Below are 13,664 nucleotides of genomic sequence, written 5' to 3' on the forward strand. Positions count from 1 at the left end.
TGAGGCAGGAGAATCGCTTGAACCTAGGAAGCGGAGGTTGCGGTGAGTCGAGATTGTGCCATTGCACTCCAGCCTGGGTAACAAGAGTGAAACTCCGTCTCAAGAAAAAAAAAAAAAACAACAAAAATTAGCTGGGCATGGTGGTATATGCCTGTAGTCCCAGCTACTCGGGAGACTGAGGCAGGAGAATCTTTTGAACCTGGGAGGCAGAGGTTGCAGTGAGCTGAGGTTGCACCACTGCACTCCAGCCTGGGCGACACAGCGAGACTGTCTTGAAAAAAACAAAATCAAAATTAATAAGCATTAGTTCTCTCTGGCTGCAAGGAAGGATTAATATGGAGGAAATACATGGCCATGCATCACAGGGACATGTTCTGAGAAACATATTGTTAGGGGATATCAGTGGTGTGTCAATATCCATAGAGTACACGCACACAAACCTAGACAATATAGCCTACTACATGCCTAGGCTATTGCTATATACTATGTGCTCTAGGCTACAAACCAGTACAGCATGTTACTATACTAAATATCTTAGACAACTGTAACACAGTGGTATTTGTGTATCTAAATTTACCCAAACATAGAAAAGGTATAGTGGGCTGGGCCTGGTGGCACACGCCTTTAATCTCAGCACTTTGGGAGGCCAAGGCAGGCAGATCACTTGAGGTCAGGAGTTCACCAGCCTGGCCACCATGGCAAAACCCCATCACTATAAAACATACAAAAATTAGCCAGACATGGTGGCACACGCCTGTAATCCCAACTACTTGGGAGGCAGAGGCATGAGAATTGTTTGAACCCAGGAGGTGGAGGTTGTAGTGAAGCAAGATGGTGCCACTGCACTCCAGCCTGGTTGACAGAGCAAGACTCTGTCAAAGAAAAGAAAAGGTACAATAAAAACAGTATCATAATTTTCTGGGACCACTGTTACAGCACATGACACGTATATTCCTCTGCCCCATTCCCTCCTCAAACCCCCAGCAACTTGATCTTGGTATAAAAAGTAGCCAAGAGGCTGGGAGCGGTGGCTCATACCTGTAATCCCAGCACTTTGGGAGGCCAAGGCGGGTGGATCACCTGAGGTCAGGAGTTTGAGACCAGTCTGGCCAACATGGTGAAACCCTGTCTCTACTAAAAATATAAAAATTACCCAGGCGTGGTGGTGGGTACCTATAATTCCAGCTACTCGGGACGCTGAGGCAGGAGAATTGCTTGAACCCAGGAGACAGAGGTTGCAGTAAGCCGATACGGTGCCACTGCACTCCAGCCTGGTCGATAGAGTGAGACTCCATCTCAGAAAAATAAATAAATAAATTAAAAAAAAAAAAGTGGCTAGGAAAAGCTCAGATACAAGGTGGTGTGGACAAGTTAGGGCTAACCTAACCTTTGAAAAGCAGTACAGCCTGACCCCAAAGGCCTAGTGTATTTTGAAACAAATTTATAATTGTTTCGGAAGAACATTCTGGGCCAGCTGCAGTGGCTCATACTTGAGATCCCAGAACTCTGGGAGTCCAGAGCAGGAGGATCACTGGAGGTCAGGAGTTCAAGACCAGCCTGGGCAACACAGTGAGATCCCATGTCTACAAAAAATAAAAAAGAACGTTCTGCTGCCAGAGCAGCGCCCCAGTTGCTCAGAAAGTGAAGAGGAAAGGAGGCATTCTTTTATTAATCCAGGGTGGTTTTCCGGCCAGTAAGACACTGCCTTGCATTTGCTCACAAAGGACTGTGGGTTTTGTGAGACAAACCACAGACAACAAAAGTACTTTGGACCTTACGAAGCCCTGTGCAAATGTCAGATGTCTTACGGAAGTGTAGGGTAAATTCTGTTCCAGCAACCTACAGTGAATGAGGACAAGGTGACTTTTGACCATATTTATTTTCTTTAGCAATAAATTGTGTAATTCTAATCTACACAAAGGAATCAACAGAAGTATAAATGGCATATTAGAAGGTTAAAAAAACTCTATATTTTTTCTCTTAGCTTTTTAAAACAAGATTAACACTGTATGGTTGGGTTTGTAACATAGATAATAAGGGTAATAATAACAAAGGGGATGAGAGACAAGTTAAAAATAATTAAAGGAATTAATGTTATACTAGAAAATAGCTACTTTCTGCAAAATAAGGCAGTAAAGAAGGAACAAAAAGATGCGACAGGTGGGTGAAGTGGCTCATGCTTTTACATAATCCTAACGCTTTGAGAGGCCGAGGTAGGAGGATCGCTTGAGCCCAGGAGTTCAAGACCAGCCTAGGCAACATGGAGAGACCTTGTCTCTACAAAAAACTAAAAAAAAAAAAAAAAAAAAGGCTGGGCGTAGCGGCACACATCTGTGTTGCCTACTACTTGGGAGTCTGAGGGGGGTGGATCGCTTGAGCTGGGGTTGTCAAGCCTGCAGTGAGCTATGATTGCGCCACTGCACTCCAGCCTAGGTGACACCAGACCCTGTATCAAAAAACAACCAAAAAAAAGGAGATACAGAAAACAAGTAGGAAAATGGTTGGTGTACATGAACTCCCAACATGTTGGGCCTGGGTGGTTGACACATTAAATGGCCAACCGAGCAAGACAGCCATTGATTGCCCCATTCTACATCCACAGAAGCAGAACCAGACAGGAAGTGATGAGATTTGCACCTGGGTCACATAGCTGACCTGTGGCAGCGGTGGCGTCTCAACTACTGGCTGTTTGCTGTGCCTTTTGTTTGTGGCATAACACCATATTGTCTTAATGCCCTCGAAAGTTTGTCTAGTTTGTAGTTATTGACATTGGAGGACAAGTCTTTTTTTTTTTTTGATACAGAGTCTCTCTCTCTCTCTTGCCCAGGCGGGAGTGCAATGGCGCGATCTCCGCTCACTGCCAACCTCCGCCTCCCGGGTTCGAGCAATTTTCTGCCTCAGCAGCTGGGATTACAGGCGCCCGCCACCACGCCCGGCTAATAGTTTTGTATTTTCAGCAGAGACGAGGTTTCACCATGTTGGCCAGGCTGGTCTCGAACTCCTGGTCCCATATAATCTGCCCGCCCTGGCTTCCCAAAGTGCTGCGATTACAGGCTCGAGCCACTGCGCTCGGCCGTGTTTTTTTTTTTTTTCCTTCAGTTAAGTGGGGATAAAAAACGGCACCTACGTGCTTCGGGGCCTGTAGTGAGAATGGACACGATTGCTGCTGTCGTTACGGCTCCTAAAACCCAGCGCGGCGAGACGAGACTACAGTGGTGTCAACGTTCCAAACGTCCCCCGCGGGCCTGATCCCAAAGCCGCAGTTTCTCCACGTCCCGCGACGGCGCCTGCGCAGACGGGTCGCGGCCGGTGAGACAAAGGCGGGGCTGCGGGCGGGGCCGGCTTCCACGAATTTACGTAGTGTGTAGGGCGTGGCCCGTTGGGGGCGGGGATTTGGGCAGTGTCGGCGCCCGCGCGGACTCCGTGAGCGGTGGGAGGAGCCGTGTGCTCTGGGGTGTGAGCTGGGGCGGACCCTGAGGCGGCGGCGAGGCTGACGTGGAGTGTCCGGGTTAGCGGGCGCGGCGAGCTGCGGGATTGGGGAGCGACGGGCCGGGCCGGGCCTTCGGGCCCGAGGCGGCGGCATAAAGCCGGCGACGGGGAGCATGTAATGTCGGAATGCGGAGGCCGCGGCGGCGGCGGCAGCAGCAGCAGCGAGGACGCCGAGGACGAGGGAGGGGGTGGCGGCGGCCCCGCGGGCTCCGACTGCCTCAGCCCGAGCCCGGCCCCGGCCACAGCGTCCTCGGCGGGGCGACTCCGTCGCGGGCTGCGTGGCGCCTCCCTCATGGCGCGCCAGCGGCCCGAGCTGCTCTGCGGGGCCGTGGCGCTCGGCTGCGCGCTGCTCCTCGCCCTCAAGTTCACCTGCAGGTGAGGCGGCCCGGACCCCGGGGCCCCGGTGCGGCGCTCCCCCTGCTCTGCCGCCTGGAGCCTGCAGGGCCGGGTCGCAGCGGCCTCCGCCGGGGAAGTCGGGCCTGACGTTGCCCAGGACTGCTGGCCCCTCCTGGAGCCTGCAGCCACGGCCTCCCACCTTCCCCTTGCCCCGGCCCGCCCGCGGACATTATGGCCAGGCTTCCGGGTGCAGCCCCGCGCCCCGTCGTCCCGCCTTAGTGCCGAGGGAGGAGGGTCGGGGTGCTCCTCACCTGTGGGAGTCTCTAGGGGTGGACCTGTCACTTCGGCCCAGGCTGTAGGACCCTCATTTCTCACCGATTTTATTCCCCTTAAGCTTCCGGTGTAAGAGATCCACAACCGTCTGAGAGTTCCAGACCGCTTTTAGAATTCCCGCTCTCATTGATCTAACGATCATTATTATTTTGAGACGGAGTCACGCTCTGTCGCCCAGGCAGGAGTGCAGTGGTGCGATCTCGGCTCACTGCAACCTCCGCCTCCCGGGTTCAAGGGGTTCTCCTGCCTCAGCCTCCCGAGTAGCTCGGATCACAGGCTCGCGCCACGATGCCTGGCTAATTTTTGTGTTTTTAGTAGAGACAGGGTTTCACCATGTTGGCCAGGCTGGTCTCGAACTCCTAACGTCACGTGATCCACCCGCCTTGGCCTCCCAAAATGCTGAGATTTACAGCCTAGAGCCCCGGCACCCGGCCTGATCTAACGATTATTTATCTGCACCTACTATGTGCCGGACACTTGTCCAGGCGAACTCTTTGCTCCCTTGAGTGGATGGGACAGTGAGCAAGTAAACATAATATAATTTTTTAAAGCTTCAGTGCTATGCAGGGCATAGAAACGATGGCGGTGAGGAAAGACTTCCTAAGGAAGTGACATTTGAAGCTTATACAAAAAGGAGAAGGGACCAGCGCTGGGAAGATCTGGGGGGAGCGTGTCCAAGGTAGCGAACAGCAAATGTGGAGGTTCTGAGGCTGGACAAGCTTGGTGTTTCCCTGGAATTGATAAAAAGACCTGACAGTAGGCTGGGGTGTAGGGAGTAGGTAAATGAAAGCTCATGTCTGTGTTTTCAGGAATGTACACACATACAAAATTGACTTTGTATTTCAGGTGTACTTCTGGTCTCCCAAATCAACGGTGGGTCTTTTGGGATCCCAATTTGTGAGATCTGTATTGCTGCTATGATCATAATCTGTGATTTCACGTTGGAACATTTTTTAGTTTATTTAGCACGATATGCGGCTGGTTGTCAAAGAGGTGTCAAAAGATTGGGGATTTTAGTGCAAAGATAAATTATAGTAACTCTCAGCATTTTCCATGGGCCAGGTACTGTACTGTCAGCAGGGTTTCTCAGTCTTGGCACTGTTGATATTTTGGGTCAGATAGTTCTGTGTTGTGGGGGCTGCCCTGTGCACTGTAGGATGTTTAGCAGCATCCCTGGCCTCTACCCACTGGATACCAGTAGCACACCCCACAAGATGTAAGAACCCCCAATGGCTTCAGACATTGTTAGATGTCCCCTGGGAGCAGAACTGCCTGCTTGGGAACCACTGTTTCCATGAATGCATTTATTCATTTAATACATAATTGAGAGCCTAGTATGGGTGTCATTTAAATCTCACAGAACCCATTAAAGTTCGAATATACTGTTATCTTTCCCAATGCACAGATGAAGGAGTCCAGCCTTGGTGATGTTTCAGAACCTGCCCCAAATCACACCCACATGTTAAGTGACTGAGCTGGAATTTGAATCATTTATTGTCAGGACCTAGATTCTTAACCTTGTACTTTATTATTGTCTCCCACAAGGACAATGTACAAAGTATTTTAGAAGGTAGAGTGTTGCGAGGTGATATTTAGGTTCAGATTAGGAAGAGAGGTTCCCCACTCCAGGGGTGTGGAGTTTATTTACATCGGTTTGTTAAAGTATGGAAATAATGGTTAATGTTTGTTCTGAGACAGCATGACTTAATTGATATGGAAGTCCTTTGAGATTCAGAAGGAAGAGAGTAAATCCATTTACTAGAGTAGGCAAAATAAAATCCTTTCTTGCTTCAGACAAGGAGCGTGAACCAGTAAATGGCTGCTGCTTCATCTTCTTTCTGTGTCACTGGCAAATTTGACCATCTTTGAATAGACTCAGATTAATTTTTTTAGGGTCATCTTTGAATGATGTGATGATACTATTTATTGATGTACAGCTGGCTAACATTTCTACCTCCCTTTTCCTCTTTCACTTTTAAGATCTTTCCTTTAATAAGGCTTCAGGGAGAATAGGATTTTTTTAAATCTCAGCTCACCGCAACCTCCACCTCCTGGGATCAAGTGATTCTCCTGCCTCAGCCTCCCGAGTAGCTGGGATTACAGGTGCGCACCACCACACCCAGCTAATTTTTGTATTTTTAGTAGAGATGAGGTTTCACCATGTTGACCAGGCTAGTCTCGAACTCCTGACCTCAGGTGATCCTCCTACCTCAGCCTGCCAAAGTGCTGGGATTACAGGCGTGAGCCACCGCTCCTGGCCTAGGAATTTTTTTTTTTTTTTAATTTTTACGAACAGCTCCAGGCTTGAAATAAATGACTGCTCTCTTCAATGTCTGTGGCTCGGCTGAGTTCAAACCAGATAATATGGAAAAGGTTGATTTGAGGTTGAGCCACAGTGAATAATTGTGCATTTCTGGGCATCTAATCTTTACTTACCTCTGTCTCTTCATCCTGCTCACCTTTCTTTTACCTTGATTTAGAGGCAAAAAAAAGTTGTGTGTAGATACGTATATATGTATACATGTATTTATTTTGCTTTATTCCATTTTGTAATTTCAAAGCTGCCTCAAATGGTCTTTGCAAGGAAGTGATGTAAGGTATGAATTTCATATGAAAATTGGGGTTTCAACAGGCTTTTTTTTTTTTTATGTTGCCCAGGCTGGAGTGCAGTGGCTATTCATAGGTGCAGTTATGGCATGCTACAGCCTCAGACTGCGGGGCTCAAGTAATTCTCTTGCCTCAGCCTCCAAAGTATAGTAGTAGCTGAGACTATAGGCACATGCCACTGGCTCAGCAACAACAGGCCACCTTATTTGCAACCAACTCTTGAGTTTTTTGTACACGAGACATAACCCTCATCGCTGCAGGAAATCTTTGCTCTAGGTATAGTTTCTCTAAAACATGAAGCAGATTGATGAGTTAAATAGAAACTCACCAGTGTTTCTGATGGAATTGAGGCCAGTGTTTCTTCTCCCTGGCTAATATTTGATTTTTGATTGGCCTTGTACTTTCTCTGGCCCATTTGGGAATGCTTCTGAATATGCAGAGCAAAATTACTGAGTTGCTCTTTATCCTTTCTTCTGCTGTCAGACCTACATTTTTCCTCAGATTGCGTTATCTGATGCTTACATCGTGTTTTTTTTTGTTTTTTTGTTTTTTTTTCTTTTGAGATGGAGTTTTGCTCTTGTTTCCCAGTCTGGAGTGCAATGGAGTGATCTTGGCTTACGGCAACCTCTGCCTCCCGTGTTCAAGCGATTCTTCTGCCTCGGCCTCCCAAGTGGCTGGGATTACAGGTGTGCACCACCATGCCCGGCTAATTTTGTATTTTTAGTAGAAATGGGGTTTCACTGTGTTGGTCAGGCTGGTCTCAAACTCCTGACCTCATGTGATCCACCCGCCTCGGCCTCCCAAAGTGCTGGGATTACAGGCCTGAGCCACCACGCTTGGCCATATGCAGTTTGAATGGTAGAAAAATAATTTCTCCAAAGAGTAGAATTTTGGATCTCTTGAAAACATGTCCCTTTTTTTTTTTTTTTTCCCTGTAGTGCTTTCCTCACCTCTTGCATGGCTATCTTCTTGTCATTCAGGTCTCAGAGCTTAAATTATAGCACCTCCCAAACCACCACGCCATCAGAGTAGCTGCCGTGTCCTTCTGTATATCACTTTGTTAAATTTTTCACATAGCAGCGAGCATGTTGTATATTTTTATTTTTTACACATTTGATGTTTTTCTTGTCTTCCTCCCTTAGAAAGTGATCTCCTCGACAACACACAGTGCTAGCTGCTGCAGCCTCAGTGCTCATTCCCAAAGCATAGTCACAGCTGCTCAGTAAAGAATTTTTGAATAATTGTGTAAGTGATTGAGTTTTTCGGGTTATGAAGGCATTCTGCGTAGACTGAAAGCTCTCTGATTGAAAGTTAAAATATTTGAGTGAATAAATAGGTGACTTGCTCCGTTGAATACTTCTGCCTGTTCTGGAATTTCATATAAATGCAGTCATAGTGCATGTACTCTTTAGCACCTTTTTCACTCAGCATAATCATTTTGAGACTCATCCCAGTTATAATATATATGAGTAGGTTTTGTTTTTCGTTTTTATTGTGGAGTAACAATTAAGTAAACTGGGGTAAGAATATACCCCAGTTTATCATTTTACCTCATGAGTCATGCCAGCTTTCTTATGCTTACTGTTTACATAGTTTTTCTTTTCTTATCCTTATGCCTTTATCCTACATCTTTATATTTAAAGTATATCTCGTTTAGATAGTGCATAATTGGGTCTTGCTTTATCCTGTCTGGCAGTCTGTTCCTCCCAATTAGGTTGCTTCCTTTTTTTTTTTTTTTTTTTTTTTTGAGAGGCGTAGTCTTGCTCTGTTGCCCAGGCTGAGTGCAGTGGTGTGATCTCAGTTTACTGCAACGTACACGATTCTCCTGCCTCAGCCTTCCAAGTAGCTGGAACTACAGGCCCCAGCCACCACGCCCAGCTAATTTTTTGTATTTTTTTAGTAGAGACCGGGCTTCACCGTGTTACCTAGGATAGTCTCCATCTTCTGACCTCGTGATCTGCCCAGCTTGGCTTCCCAAAGTGCTGTGATTACAGGCGTGAGCCACTGTACCTGGCCCCTCCTTTTATATGTAACGTAATTGTTGATGTAGTTGGGTTTAAGTGTACCTTTGTGCTCCTCGTTTTCCATTTGTACCATCTGGCTTCTTTTCTTGTTCCTTCCTTTCTTTTTTTTTTTAGATGGAGTTTTGCTCTTGTCACGTAGGCTGGAGTGCAATGGTGCAATCTCGGCTCTCTGCAACCTCTGCCTCCTGGGTTCAAGCGATTACGGGCACCTATCACCACATCCAGCTACTTTTTTATTTTGAGTAGAGATGGGGTTTCACCATGGCCAGGCTGGTCTTGAACTCCTGACCTCAGGAGATCTGCCTGCCTCAGCCTCCCAAAGTGCTGGGATTACAGGTGTGAGTCAACCGCGCCTGGCCTCCTTTACTTTCTTTGGGGTTAATCTAATCGTTTTTTAGGTTTCCATGTTTATATTCTCTATTTATCTCATTTAGATAGTGCATAATTGGGTCTCCGTTGTTTCTTAGCAAACCTGCTATAATCGTTTTATAGTATGTGAGTGCAGCTACATGGACAGCTCAGGGTGTTTACTAGGGCCCTTCTACTTGGTGGAATGCAGCCTGGGCCTAGACCTTTAGGTCTTGATGAGGAAAGTTACTTCTGACCTCTTGTTTGTCCAGTGTTATTTTCTTTTTCCTCCTGATCTCTTTCTTGTGGGAAACTCAAGTGTTCAAAAAGCCCATTTTCCAGTTAAATAGGCTGTTGCTTTGTTACTCATCTTCATTAGTCTTAGGATTATGATATATATCTGGAGGAATGTATATTATTGTTTAATTGTTACTGTTAGCTGAATGTCCTGGATAAGTACAAGCCAACTCCAGCTAATAAGCTTAATGTTTTCTCAAAGTTGAGTTGACTGTGAGCATCTCCCATGGAAATCATTAGTAGTAGTGTACATGCTCCCTCACCGTAATTCTGAGCTCGCATGCTGGTGGTTCTAAACCCTTGGAGATAAGTGGCTTCTTTGGAGAGCCAGGCTGCAGAAAAAGGAGGATGAAGTCTTTGAGGTATGGGGGGCAGGCATATGGATTATTCAAAGACATCCTCCTCTGCTCTCCACTGCCCTTCCAGCCTATACCTAGGGGACAGAATCTCAGAGAATTGTTTCCAACATATTATTCATGTCTTGCATTTGCTTAGCCAGATGTTGCCTTTCTAGGGCAGTGATTTTGGGACTCCATTTTCTTATTCAAAAGAGGATTTTTCTTTTAAGCTTCGTTCTGTTTCCACAGAGCTATTTTTAGAAGGAGATAAACTAAGCAATCTTTTCTGTGTTTGCTCTTTTTTAGTCGAGCAAAAGATGTGATAATACCAGCAAAGCCACCTGTCAGCTTTTTCTCCCCGAGGTCTCCAGTGCTTGACCTCTTCCAGGGACAGCTGGACTATGCAGAGTACATTCGCCGGGACTCAGAGGTGGTACTGCTGTTCTTCTATGCCCCTTGGTGTGGACAGTCCATCGCTGCCAGGGCAGAAATTCAGCAAGCAGCAAGTCGGCTTTCAGACCAGGTAATGCTCACATTCAGCTTAAGAATCAAATGACTTTCAGTCCTGTATGTAGGGCAGGATGTCCCCACAGAGACACCTTGCCCAATGGGCAGACTTTGCCAAGGTGAACTCTGAGAGTCCTTTCTAAGTTACAGAGCCTTCTGTAAAGCAAAAGAAAGGATTTCCAAATGTGGTGACTGTAGTCCGAGGCAAGTGTGAGAGCAGATTCTGAATCTCATAACACAGGCCAGTGCTCATCCTGGGGTGCCATACTGTTTGGTTTAAGCATTAAAAAAGGTAGAGGGACTAAAAATCCTAGTTCTTGCATATCCATTTGATACTTGCTAGTTAGGTTTATTTATTTATCTATATTATATTTTATTATTTTTTTTTTGAGACGGAGTGTCGCTCTGTCACTGGAGTGCAGTGGCGCGATCTCAGCTCACTGCAAGCTCCGCCTCCCAAGTTCACACCATTCTCCCGACTCAGCCTCCTGAGTAGCTGGGACTACAGGCACCCGCCACCACACCCAGCTAATTTTTTGTATTTTTAGTAGAGACGGGGTTTCACTGTGTTAGCCAGGAGGTCTCCATCTCCTGACCTTGTGATCCACCCACGTTGGCCTCCCAGAGTGCTGGGATTACAGGCTTAAGCTACCACGCTCAGCCGCTAGTTAGGTATTTCAGGTAAGAAAATTTATGTATGATATGACTACATTGTAACAAGGCCGACCTTTTTAATATTTGGACCAGAACTATATTCAACAGATAAGGAATGCCACCTTTGGGCTAGGTAAGAAAGATATATAGGCAAATAAGTCACCTGTTATGGCAGTGGTTTTCAGCCCAGTGGACCCCAGTTGCACTTTAGAAAATAAGTATTTTTTGGCCGGGCGCGGTGGCTCAAGCCTGTAATCCCAGCACTTTGGGAGGCCGAGACAGGCGGATCACAAGGTCAGGAGATCGAGACCATCCTGGCTAACACGGCGAAACCCCGTCTCTACTAAAAACACAAAAAATTAGCTGGGCGAGGTGGCGGCGCCTGTGGTCCCAGCTACTCGGGAGGCTGAGGCAGGAGAATGGCAGGAACCCGGGAGGCAGAGCTTGCAGTGAGCTGAGATCTGGCCACTGCACTCCAGCCTGGGCGACAGAGCGAGACTCCGTCTGAAAAAAATAAATAAATAAATAAAATAAAATAAAAAATAAAAAAATAAAAAATAAAAATAAAAAATAAATGGCGGTTAAAAAAAAAAAAAAAAGAAAATAAGTATTTTTTGATGTCCCCTTTTCTTCCTGAAAAGGAATTCATAGATGATAAATTTTTCCTATACATGTAATTTCAAAATAATCTAATGCACTGACTGGAACATAAAGTTGGGGGGGAAAAAGTAATTTGTAACTAAATTGTATATATTTTAGTATATAAGTGCACAGTCAGAACGGGTCCATATACCTTTATGTAGAACCGCTGTGAGTGGGATAGTTACAAATGTAGACTGATAAAGGTGATATGTTGGTGACTTACCTGCCATAGGGACAGTGCTCTTAGTAGTTGATTATCCTAAATGGTGAACAATCTTGGTAAAATCCTGAACCACACAAAGCCCTTTCTGCTCTCAGTTTACATAGAAGTTGCTTTCCTGAAAAATCCAGTGAACACAAAAAGCATGCTTTAGATTCACATGTAAAATGGAGCTAGGTTCTGGGCTTGGATAATAACAGTTTTTCCCCAACATTAGTGTTTGGCAGGCATTTTGAACTCCTTTGAAATGCTATGGATGATTCTTCTGTGTGCAAAGCAGGTTTGAGTGTAGCAGGACATCTACCAATGGCCCTGCCCTACATATGTACTGTAGCTTCCCCCAGTCATTGCAGCAAGCAAAAAGCGTCCCACAGATTTCTGAGACTCTCCTGCTCAGAACCACTGATCTGAAGTAACGTGTGTAGGCAGCCGAGTTCCAGAAGTTCATTTGGAACTCTCAGTTGGTTTTTCTTAGAAACTGTGGAGCCTTCCAAATTTAGAGAACAAAGTTCATGTTGCCCATGTTGGGCACAAGAGGGAAATCTATTGTGTTTTATTAATAAGTGTGAATTGGCTACCTTACTGTCAACCTAAGCAGTATGTCCTTCTGAGTGATGGCATTAGTATAATAATAATGATACTCTGGTGCGCCAGGCCCTGTGCTAATTCTCAACCACTTGCAAGCCGATGCTGTTAGCCCTGTTTTTCTGAAGCAGGACCGCAGGCGTAAGGGGTGAAGCAGTTTGTTTACGATCACATAGTGACAGGTTGTGGGGGTTATAGTGCAATCCAGCGACTGCTGCTGCTTTTTTTAAAAAAAGATTTCAGCTTCTTCCAAATTGAGAGCTTACTATTCCATGTACTCAGTAGGGAAAAAAGTTGGTTTATTTTTGGAAACACATAAAAATCTTTTGAACTTTACTGCATGGTAAGATTGGTAAACATGGTCCAAGTCCTGGCTGGACATTATAGATAAGAGTATGTCTTTCTTTTTTATTTTAGTGATAAATGATGACCTTTGAAAACTCAAAACAGTTTTTTTTTCGTACTTTCTGTTTCAGTGAGAGAGGAATAGTTCCATTTTTAATTTCATCTTTTAAATCTTGGTAACTTTTCAGTTGTTATTCACAGTCATTTGAAACCCTTTTTTGGCTCTGCAGGTGTTGTTTGTGGCAATTAACTGTTGGTGGAACCAGGGGAAATGCAGAAAACAGAAACACTTCTTTTATTTTCCTGTAATATATCTATATCATCGGAGGTAAGAACTTTTTAAATAGGTTTCTCATTCCAGTTTGGTTTGCCAGTTCATAAATGAATTTTGCATTTTTTCTATATTAAAATATTAGATACTCACTACAGAAAATTTAGATAATACAGATAAGCAAAAATAAAAGAGCTGGATAATCCACCACCCTTTTTAAAGCTAAACGTGGGATCAGGCAGTAATACTCTTTCCTAAACTGCTTTTCTCACTTTTTTGAGCATCTTTTCATGTCATTACACATTTTACAGCATTGTTTTTCAAAGTACCAATTACTCCAATGTATTTCAGATATTGTAAGAGTGTTTTGTAATGTAAAAATCCACCAAGTGTCTTATCCTTTCACCTGGAGGCATAGCAGAGTCCAGAGTGTATCTTACCATCTTTTCTATTGGGAAGAAAATTACTACAGGTACACAGTCCCATGTCCACAATTCTGAAGTCACAAAGAGGGCTGAAAAATGGAAAGCGTTTTATTTTATCTTATTTAATTTTTTTTTGAGACAGAGTTTAGCTTTTGTTGCCCAGGCTGGAGTGCAATGGTGCAATCTCGGCTCACTGCAGCCTCCGCCTCCGGGTTCAAGCAGTTTTCCTGCCTTAGCCTCCCG

General features: G+C 45.3%; 1 protein-coding gene across 5 annotated transcripts in view; it reads left to right on the plus strand.

The window, feature by feature from the left end:
• Positions 1–3,418: 3,418 nt before the first annotated feature.
• TXNDC11 (thioredoxin domain containing 11) overlaps positions 3,419–13,664 on the plus strand; it is a 65,308-nt gene continuing 55,062 nt past the window's right edge. For 3 of the 5 annotated variants that reach the window (XM_025369530.1, XM_025369529.1, XM_025369531.1), the window contains exons 1-3: positions 3,466–3,864; positions 10,079–10,295; positions 12,956–13,053. Coding sequence is in view for 3 of the 5 variants with exons in the window: in XM_025369529.1 (XP_025225314.1) it covers positions 12,997–13,053 (57 nt within the window). In the remaining 2 variants the exon portion in view is untranslated. Of the gene's footprint in view, positions 3,865–10,078; positions 10,296–12,955; positions 13,054–13,664 lie in introns of all 5 variants that reach the window. The other 2 variants (XM_025369527.1, XM_025369528.1) reach the window with 1 other exon arrangement.

This window comes from Theropithecus gelada, chromosome 20, assembly GCF_003255815.1.
Source record: "Theropithecus gelada isolate Dixy chromosome 20, Tgel_1.0, whole genome shotgun sequence".
Lineage (NCBI taxonomy): Eukaryota > Metazoa > Chordata > Mammalia > Primates > Cercopithecidae > Theropithecus > Theropithecus gelada.